The sequence below is a fragment of the Pseudopipra pipra genome, unplaced genomic scaffold (genome assembly GCF_036250125.1).
Source record: "Pseudopipra pipra isolate bDixPip1 unplaced genomic scaffold, bDixPip1.hap1 HAP1_SCAFFOLD_119, whole genome shotgun sequence".
Lineage (NCBI taxonomy): Eukaryota > Metazoa > Chordata > Aves > Passeriformes > Pipridae > Pseudopipra > Pseudopipra pipra.
This window is the reverse complement of record NW_026990598.1, coordinates 1,310-11,710: the sequence shown is the minus strand read 5'-3', so window position 1 is coordinate 11,710 and position 10,401 is coordinate 1,310. Positions and strand designations below refer to the sequence as shown.

At 54.4% G+C, this 10,401-nt stretch overlaps 1 protein-coding gene across 1 annotated transcript; it reads right to left on the bottom strand.

Annotated features, from left to right (window-relative positions):
• Positions 1-1,496: 1,496 nt before the first annotated feature.
• LOC135407986 (collagen alpha-1(III) chain-like) lies at positions 1,497-10,150 on the bottom strand (the record flags this gene model as incomplete). Its single annotated transcript, XM_064643380.1, has 8 exons — positions 1,497-2,761; positions 3,065-4,088; positions 5,675-5,724; positions 5,817-5,923; positions 6,597-6,645; positions 7,499-7,590; positions 8,888-9,016; positions 10,001-10,150. Coding segments are annotated over 7 exons (1,258 nt in total), but the record flags the coding sequence as incomplete, so codon positions are not given.
• Between the last annotated feature and the right edge of the window lie 251 nt (positions 10,151-10,401).

The window sequence follows — 10,401 nt, the reverse complement described above, 5'->3', positions numbered from 1 at the left end:
GGGGAGTGAAATCATGGAATTATGGGGTTGGTTAGGGCTTGGAAAATCCCTCCGGGATCACGGAATCCAACCATTCCCAGCACTTCCAAGGCCAGCACGGATCCGTGTCCCCGAGGGCCACATCCACAGGGATTGGAGATCCCTCCAGGGATGGGGACTCCAGCATTTCCAGGGCCTGACAGCCCTTTCCATGTGGGAATTGTTCCCAAAATCCCACCTGAGCCTCCCCTGGCCCAGCTGGAGGCCGTTCCCTCTCCTCCTGTCCCTCGTTCCCTGGGAATTGGGGACCTCCTGGAACTTCCTTCCCGGGAATTGTGGAGAGCTGGGACAGCGCCAGGATGGTACAGGATCCTTAGGGATGGGTCAGGTTGGAAAATCCCTCCGGGATCACGGAGTCCAACCATTCCCAGCACTGCCAAGGCCAGCACAGATCCGTGTCCCCAAGGGCCACATCCACAGGGATCTGAAATCCCTCCGGGAATGGTGACTCCAGCCCTGCCCTGGGAAGTTCATTCCAGGGCCTGACAGCCCTTTCCATGTGGGAATTGTTCCCAATATCCCAGCTCCAGGCCTGGGGGGGCTCCAGGGGGTTGGGGGGACCCAGGGACAGGAGGTGACACTTGGCCTTGGTGCCCCTCAGCCCGCGGGGCTCGGCAGGGAAAGGTGGGAGATTGGGAAGGGATTCCTGGCTGGGAGGGTGGGGAGGGGCTGGGCTGGAATTCCCAGAGAAGCTGTGGCTGCCCCTGGATCCCTGGGAGTGTTCAAGGAAAAGTTGGAGCCACCTGGGATAGCGGGAGGTGTCCCTGAACATGGAATGGGATGAGCCTTAAAATCCCTTCCAGGATTCCAGGATAAAGGACACTCAGAATCCATTCAGAGGGATTTTTCTGGAATGTGGGGATGGAAAAGGCAGGAAAGGGGAAGGGAGACCCTGCCCTGAGGGCCGAGATTCCCAGGGAACCCCCTTGTTCCCGGAACTCCTTCCCAGGGAGGAGCTGGGCTGGGGCTGGATCCAATGGCAGGCTCTGGCTCCAGGCTGGGAGAGCTGGGAATGGCCAGGCTGGATTTGGGAAGGATCCCGGGAGAGCTTGGAGCACATTCCAGAGCCTGAAGGGGCTCCAGGAGAGCTGGAGAGGGACTGGGGATCAGGGCCTGGAATGCCGGGCCCCAGGGAATGGATCCCAGTGGGAAAGGGGTGGGAGATTGGGATGGAATTCCTGGCTGGGAGGGGCTGGGCTGGAATTCCCAGAGAAGCTGTGGCTGCCCCTGGATCCCTGGGAGTGTCCCAGGCCGGGCTGGATTCCTTGGAAAAGCAGGAGGTGTCCAAGTTGGAATGGGATGATCCTTAAAATCCCTTCCCACCCCCCCATCCCAGTATCCCGGGACGATTCCCTCCAAATCCAGCGGATCCCTGCGGTGCCAACATCGACATTTATTGGGATCGGGAACGACGACGACGACGACGCAGCTGGAAAAAAAACAACTCCGAGACTTCCCAGAATTCCCTTCCCTGCCTTCGGGAATGCCGGGATCGCCCCGGGAACATCCCGGCGCTCCGGGATGGACGTGGGAACGAGCGCGTGCCCCCGGGAATTCCAGGAATTCCGGGATAACTTTGGCATCTCGAGGCCGGGATCTAAAACTAAATTAGGCGACAACACCGGGAAAACAAACAAAAAAAAAAAAGGTGGAATTCCGGGTGGAATTCCGGGTGGAATTCGGAGCCTCTGGAAACCAGGAAGTGTTGGGGGGGGAAGGGGAGGTTTCCATGGAAAAACACCGGGAATGGCGGGATCTGGGGCTGCTCCAGAGGGGGAGAACCCCCGGGGGTTGTGTCCCAAGAGGGGTTTTTGGGAATGCCGGGATGATCCCGCGGCTCTTCCCGAGGAATTCTGGGAGGCGGTTTTTCCACGGATGCGCAAATCGGGCGGGAATTTTTTCCCGCTGGGGATTTTTTTTTAAGGATTTCGGGGCTTTTTCCAGGGAAAACCACCTTTGTTTTCCTGCCGAGGCCGGAATTTCCACCCCTCGGAGGGATCGGGAAGGAGGAGGAGCCGGGAAAAGCGGGAGCCGGGAAAAGCAGGAATTAGGGAAGAGCCTTGGGCACAAATCCAGCCCGGGAACCGGAATCCATCCCGCTTTTCCCGGGTTTTTAAGCTCTGTCCTTCCCTAAACTGGGATTAAAGCCCAGGTGGCGATCCCGAATCCATGGAAATCCAAATCCATGGAAAAAAACACCCACCAAAACAGGGATTGGGAATGTGCAATTTCCTCACCATTCCCGACCCAAAATCCCTCTTTTCCCAGTGGTTTCCTGGGATTTCCTCACCATTCCCGACCCAAAATCCCTCTTTTCCTGCCAGTTTCCCGGGATTTCCTCGTGATTCCCGACCCAAATCCCTCTTTTCCCGGCAGTTTCCTGGGATTTCCTCGCCATTCCCGACCCAAATCCCTCTTTTCCTGACGGTTTCCCAGGATTTCCTCACCATTCCTGACCCAAATTCCCTCTTTTCCCGGTGGTTTCCTGGGATTTCCTCGCCATTCCCGACCCAAAATCCCTCTTTTCCTGCCAGTTTCCCGGGATTTCCTCACCATTCCTGACCCCAAATCCCTCTTTTCCTGGCGGTTTCCCAGGATTTCCTCGCCATTCCCGACCCAAAATCCCTCTTTTCCCACCGGTTTCCCGGGATTTCCTCGCCGTTCCTGACCCAAATCCCTCTTTTCCCGGCGATTTCCCGGGATTTCCTCACCATTCCCAACCCTCAGTCGGACTTTTCCCGAGCGGTTCCGCTCCCAAAACCACCATAAATTCGGGAATCTTTGGGAAAAACTGTGGAAAACTCATCCCAAAACCAGGAAAACTGGGAGTGGGATAGCGTTGGATATGTGGATATTCCCTGGAATGTCGCCATTCCCGGGATTCGCAGGATTCCTTGGGAAATCCTCATGATTCCCGACCCAAAATCCCTCTTTTCCTGGCAGTTTCCCAGGATTTCCTCGCCATTCACGGCCCAAAATAACTCTTTTCCCGTTGATTTCTCGGGATTTCCTCATGATTCCCGACCCAAATTCCCTCTTTTCCCAGCAGTTTCCCAGGATTTTCTCGTGATTCCCAACCCAAAATCCCTCTTTTCCTGCCGGTTTCCCAGGATTTCCTCGCCATTCCAGACCCAAAATCCCTCTTTTCCCGGTAGTTTCCTGGGATTTCCTCGCCATTCCCGACCCAAAATCCCTCTTTTCCCAGCAGTTTCCCAGGATTTTCTCGTGATTCCCAACCCAAAATCCCTCTTTTTCCAGCGGTTTCCCGGGATTTCCTTGTGATTCCAGACCCAAAATCCCTCTTTTCCCAGCGATTTCCCGGGATTTCCTCACCATTCCTGACCCAAATCCTTCTTTTCCCAGTGGTTTCACGGGATTTCCTCATGATTCCCGACCCAAAATCCCTCTTTTCCCACTGGTTTCACAGGATTTCCTCGTGATTCCCGACCCAAATCCCTCTTTTCCCAGTGGTTTCCTGGGATTTCCTCGTGATTCCCGACCCAAAATCCCTCTTTTCCTGTCGGTTTCCCGGGATTTCCTTGCAATTCCTGACCCAGCTGCTCCCAAAATTCCCTCTTTTCCCGTCGTTTTCCCAGGATTTCCTCACCATTCCCAATGATTCCTGGGATTTTCCGGGGCGTGGGAGATGCACATTCCCAAGAAAACCCATCCTGCCTTTCCCAAACCTCATCCCTCTGGAATGATGGGATTTTCCGGGGAGAGGGGGGGGAGATGCACATTCCCACCAATCCAGGGAGGGATTCCCAACCAACAACCTCCCCAAACCTCCTTTTCCCACAAGGAATTCCGGGATCACGGACGCCGGGACAGCCCGGAGCGTCCGGATCCCGCTTTTCCCGCCCCGGGAAGGGCGGGAATCCGTTCCCGGGAGATCCTTGGGAAGGAGGCGGCTCTTCCCGGCCACATTCCAGGCACATTCCCATCAGTAGACGCAGAGATCCGGGAATTTCATCTCGTACACCGGGATCGAGTGGCTCTGGGATTGCCCGTAGGCGGCCGAGACGGTGCCAGAGGGGCTCGGAGGAGGCCTGGAAAATTGGGAATGTATCCCACTCCAGCCCAGCTGATTCCATCTTTATCCCATCCCATCTTTATCCCATCCCATCCCATCCCATCTTATTTCTTCCCAATCCATCCCATCCCATCCCATCTTTATCCCATCCCATCCCACATTCCCATCCCACATTCCCATCCCATCCCATCCCATTCCACATTCCCATCCCACATTCCCATCCCACATTCCCATCCCATCCATCCCATCTCCAGCATTCCCATCCATCCCATCTCCAGCATTCCCATCCCATCCCATCCCAAATCCAGCTGGGAATTTCCTCCTCTATCCCAAATCCAGCTGGGAATTTTCTCAACCCAAATCCAACCAGGAATCTCCTCCATCCCAAATCCAGCTGGGAATTTCCCCCCCATCCCAAATCCAGATGGGAATTCACCCCCAATCCCAAATCCAGATGGGAATTCCATCTCCATCCCAAATCTATCCAGGAATTCTCTCCCTATCCCAAATCCAGCTGGGAATTCCCCTCCATTCCAAATCCAGCTGGGAATTTCCCCCCTCATCCCAAATCTATCCAGGAATTCAGTCCCCATCCCAAATCCAACTGGGAATTCCCCCCTCATCCCAAATCCATCCAGGAATTCTCTCCCCTATCCCAAATCCAGCCAGGAATTCCCTCCCCATCCCAAATCCATATGGGAATTCCCTCCCCATCCCAAATCCAGCTGGGAATTCCCTCCCCCATCCCAAATCCAGATGGGAATTCCATCTCCATCCCAAATCCAGCCAGGAATTTCCCCCTATCCCAAATCCAAGCAGGAATCTCCTCCATCCCAAATCCTGCCAGGAATTCCCCCCTCATCCCAAATCCATCCAGGAATTCTCTCCCTATCCCAAATCCAGCTGGGAATCTTCTCCATCTCCATCCCAAATCCATCTGGGATTTCCCCCCTATCCCAAATCCAGCTGGGAATTCTCTCCCTATCCCAAATCCAGCTGGGAATTCTCTCCCCATCCCAAATCCATCTGGGAATCCCCCCCCCTCCCAAATCCAGATGGGAATTTCATCTCCATCCCAAATCCAACTGGGAATTCCCTCCCCATCCCAAATCCAGCTGGAAATTCCCCTCCATTCCAAATCCAGCCGGGAATTCCCTCCCCATCCCAAATCCAGCTGGGAATTCCATCTCCATCCCAAATCCAACTGGGAATTTGCCCCTCAACCCAAATCCAAGCAGGAATCTCCTCCATCCCAAATCCTGCCAGGAATTCCCCTCTCATCCCAAATCCATCCAGGAATTCTCTCCCTATCCCAAATCCAGCTGGGAATCTTCTCCATCTCCATCCCAAATCCAGCTGGGATTTCCCCCCTATCCCAAATCCATCCGGGAATCCCTCCCCATCCCAAATCCACATGGGAATTCTCCCCTTATCCCAAATCCAAATGGGAATCCCCCCATCCCAAATCCAGATGGGAATTCAGTCCCCATCCCAAATCCATCTGGGAATTTCCCCCCATCCCAAATCCAGCCGGGAATTCTCTCCCCATCCCAAATCCATCCCGGAATCCATCCCGAATCCCTCCGGGAATCCCAGACCCACCGGATGGTGATCTCGAAGATCTGGTTGAGTTTGCTCTGGAGCAGCGTCGCCTGGAAAAAACCGGGATACACGGAAAACCCGAGATAACCGGGATCGCTGCCGGAATTCCGGCCGGGAATTCCCAACCCCCCCGGGAACTCACCCTGGCCCCGCAGTGGGCGGCGATTTCCTCGAACGGAGCCTTCTGGAATTTTTCCACCACCTGGCGCCGGCGTTCCCGCTCCTGCTCCTCCACGGCCACGCTGTCTGCTGGAACGGCGGGAAAACACGGAGCGGGAGGAGCCCAGAACGGTCCGGGGTCCAACCCGGAGGTGGGAATGGAGGAGGGAGAGGGGAAGGGGCTGGAAAACTGGGAATGGTTGAGGGAGCTGGGAAGGGGCTGGAAATCCTGGAATAAGGGAGCTGGGAAGGGGCTGGAAATCCGGGAATGGTTGAAGGGGGATGGGAAGGGGCTGGAGAACAGGGAATATCTGAGGGAGCTGGGAAGGGGCTGGAAAACTGGGAATAAGGAAGCTGGGAAGGGGCTGGAAATCTGGGAATGGCTGAGGGAGATGGGAAGGGGCTGGAAATCTGGGAATAAGGGAGCTGGGAAGGGGCTGGAGAACTGGGAATGGTTGAGGGAGTTGGGAAGGGGCTGGAAATCTGGGAATAAGGGAGCTGGGAAGGGGCTGGAAATCTGGGAATGGCTGAGGGAGATGGGAAGGGGCTGGAGAACAGGGAATAAGGGAGCTGGGAAGGGGCTGGAGAACCTGGAATGGCCGAGGGAGCTGGGAAGGGACTGGAGAACAGGGAATATCTGAGGGAGATGGGAAGGGGCTGGAAAACTGGGAATGGCTGAGGGAGCTGGGAAGGGGCTGGAGAACCGGGATCCCGGGAGCTGGGATTTTCCAGCCTCAGTTATTCCCGGATTTTCCCTCCTTACCGATGGCTTTCTTCAGCGTCTCGTAGGTGATTTCCTCGGCCGGAGCTCTCTGGGAAAAACCGGGAAAAGGGAGGGAATGAGGATCCAGGAAAAGCGGGAGAGGAGCCGGGAATATCCCAGGACATCATTCCGGGATCACAGGGGTTCCTTCCAACCCAAATTATCCCGGAATTCTGGGATTTCCCACCCCAAACACCACATTCCTGGCGTGTGGATCCTCTGGGATCCTGGGAAAACCAAGATTCCCTGTTGGAAGTTGTCCCTGCCCATGGAATTTGATGATCCTTAGGATCCCTTCCAACAAAGCTATCCTGGAATTCCGGGATTTTCCAGCCCCTCCTCACTTCTGGGAATGAGTTCCGGATCCCAGTGGAGAAAAGGTGGGATTTGATGATCCCACCAATCTTTGGAAGAGGGTTTTTTTGGGATTTGGGGGAATTTTTCCAGAGGGAAAGGGAAGTTGATCCCAAAAATCTGCCTCTTTCCCTGCTCAGCTGCTCCAAAAAATGGGAAAAAATTCCCTCCTGTCCTTCCCAACTTCCAGAAAATCCTGGATTTTTAAGGAATTAAGGGAAAATCAACCCTTTCCCAGCCTTGGGAATGGGAGGGATTTTTCCAGAGGGAAAGGGAAGTTGATCCCAAAAATCTGCCTCTTTCCCTGCTCAGCTGCTCCAAAAAATGGGAAAAAATTCCCTCCTGTCCTTCCCAGAATTGGGAAAATCAGGATTATTCCAGAGAGAACTAATGGAAAATGATCCCTTTCCCAGCCTTGGGAATGGGAGGGATTTTTCCAGAGGGAAAGGACTCTGCTTTTCCCGAAGAATTCCATGGATTCATTAATGAAGTGAGGGTGGGTGGGACATTCCCAGGGAAGCTGTTCCCAAGGGATGATCCCGAGGTACCTGTTCCCGCTCGGGGCTGTTCCGGGATTCCACCTCCACCTGCAGGGAAATGGTCTCTCCGATGCTTTTCCTCTTGGATAAGCGATCCTCGTCTGGGAGGGAGGGACGGGAAGGGCTGGAGAAGGGATCCCATCCCTGCCCTCCCATCCCAACTTTATCCCGTCCCATCTTTATCCCATCCCATCCCAATTTCCCTCTCCCTTTCATCCCATCCCATCCCATCCCACCCCATCCCATCCCATGTTCCCATCCCATCCCACCCCATCCCACCCCATCCCATCCCATCTTTATCCCATCTTTATCCCATCCCATCCATCCCATCCCATCCCATCCATCCCATCCCAACTTTACTCCATCCCATCCCATCTTTATCCCATCCCATCCCATTCTATCCCCATTCCACCCCATCCCATCCATCCCATCCCATCCCATCCCATCTTTATCCCATCCCATCTTTATCCCATCCCATCCCATCCCATCCCATCCCACATTCCCATCCCACATTCCCATCCCATATTCCCTTCCCATCCCATCCCATCCCATCCCATCCCACCCCATCCCATCCCATCCCATCCCATCCCATCCCATCCATCCCATCCCATCCCATCCATCCCATCCCAACTTTACTCCATCCCATCCCATCTTTATCCCATCCCATCCCATTCTATCCCCATTCCACCCCATCCCATCCATCCCATCCCATCCCATCCCATCTTTATCCCATCCCATCCCATCCCATCCCATCCCACATTCCCATCCCACATTCCCATCCCATATTCCCTTCCCATCCCATCCCATCCCATCCCATCCCACCCCATCCCATCCCATCCCATCCCATCCCATCCCATCTATTCCCATCCCATCCCATCCCATCCCATCCCATCCCATCCCATCCCTATCCCAGTCCATCCCATCCCATCCACCCCATCCCATCCCATCCCATCCCATCCCATCCCTATCCCAGTCCATCCCATTCCACCTGCATCCTCATGCTCATTCCAGCTGCATCCCATCCCATCCCATGGGATAAAGATGGAATGGGATAAAGATGGGATGGGATGGGGTGGGAATATAGGATGGATGGGATGGGATGGGATAAAGATGGAATGGGATGGGATGGATGGGAATGTAGGATGGGATGGGACGGGATGGGACGGGATAAAGATGGGATGGGATGGGATGGATGGGATGGATGGGATGGGATAAAAATGGGATGGGATGGGATAAAGATGGAATGGGATGGGTGGGATGGGATGGGATGGGATGGGATGGGATGGATGGGATGGATGGGATGGGATGGGACGGGATGGGATGGGATGGGATGGGATGGGATGGGATGGGATAAAGATGGGATGGGATAACCCCGGATCACCCCACCCCACCCCGTACCCGTGAGCTGCGGGACGTAGGGAATGCTGAGCCGCTCCAGGTTGTATCCGCTCCCTCCCAGCGCTTCGCTGATCTTGCTCTGCCAGAAGAAAAACCTCCGGCCCCAGCTGATCCAGGTTTTTACTCAGCCTACGGAAAAGCGGGAAAAAAAAAACCCCTCATGGAATGTCTTCCCACCTGGAATGTCTTCCCCTCCCCACAAGGAGCAGGGAATTCATCCCGGTCCTTCCCAAATCCCACCCCGTTGTCCGAACGCTCCCTCCCCCTTGAGCTCTGGGAAGTTTGGGAATGAGAATTCCATGGGGGGAGATGCTCCGGTGCCCGACCGTCCCCTGGATGGAGCTTTTCCTAAAAATCCAGGGAAAGGAGACAAGCACGGGAAGGGGAAGGGATGGTGAGAATGGAATCCTGGAATGGGTTGGGTGGGAAGGGACCTTAAGGATCATCCCGGTCCAACCCCGGCACCTCCCGCTATTCCAGGGAATCCAACCCGGCCTTGGACACTCCCAGGGATCCAGGGGCAGCCACAGCTTCTCTGGGAATTCCAGCCCAGCCCTTCTCTGGGAATTCCATCCCAATCTCCCACCCCTTTCCCACTGGGATCCATTCCCTGGGGCCTGGCATTCCAGGCCCTGATCCCCAGTCCCTCTCCAGCTCTCCTGGAGCCCCTTCAGGCTCTGGAATGTGCTCCAAGCTCTCCCGGGATCCTTCCCAAATCCAGCCTGGCCATTCCCAGCTCTCCCAGCCTGGAGCCAGAGCCTGCCATTGGATCCAGCCCCAGCCCAGCTCCTCCCTGGGAAGGAGTTCCGGGAACAAGGGGGTTCCCTGGGAATCTCGGCACTCAGGGCAGGGTCTCCCTTCCCCTTTCCTGCCTTTTCCATCCCCACATTCCAGAAAAATCCCTCTGACTGGATCCTGAGTGTCCTTTATCCTGGAATCCTGAATGGTTTGGGTGGGAAGGGATTTTAAGGCTCATCCCATTCCATGTTCAAGGACACCTCCCGCTATCCCAGGGAATCCAGCCCGGCCTTGGACACTCCCAGGGCTCCAGGGGCAGCCCCAGTTTCCCTGGGAATTCCCTGGGATCAGCAGGAATTGTGTCCGGGCTCTCACCGGGGGCTCTCCCGAACACGTCCTCGGGCAGCAGGAACGGAGCCTCCTTCTGCCGGCTCTGGATCACCTGGGGGGACACGGATCGGGATGAGATCCCAACCCCCGGGAACGCCCGGAGAGCCCCGGGAGCGCAATTCCAGGAGGATTTGTCTTTAAAGTCTCAGATAAAGAAATACAATATATAATATATATTATATATAACATATAATATTTTATTACATTACATGTCATATTATATTTTATTTTATTACATTTTATCATATTTTATTATATTACATTTTATATTAAATTATATTTTATTATATTCCATTTTATATATTACATTATATTCCATTTTATATTATATTATATTCCATTTTATATTATATTACATTATATTATGTTATATTATTTTATATTAT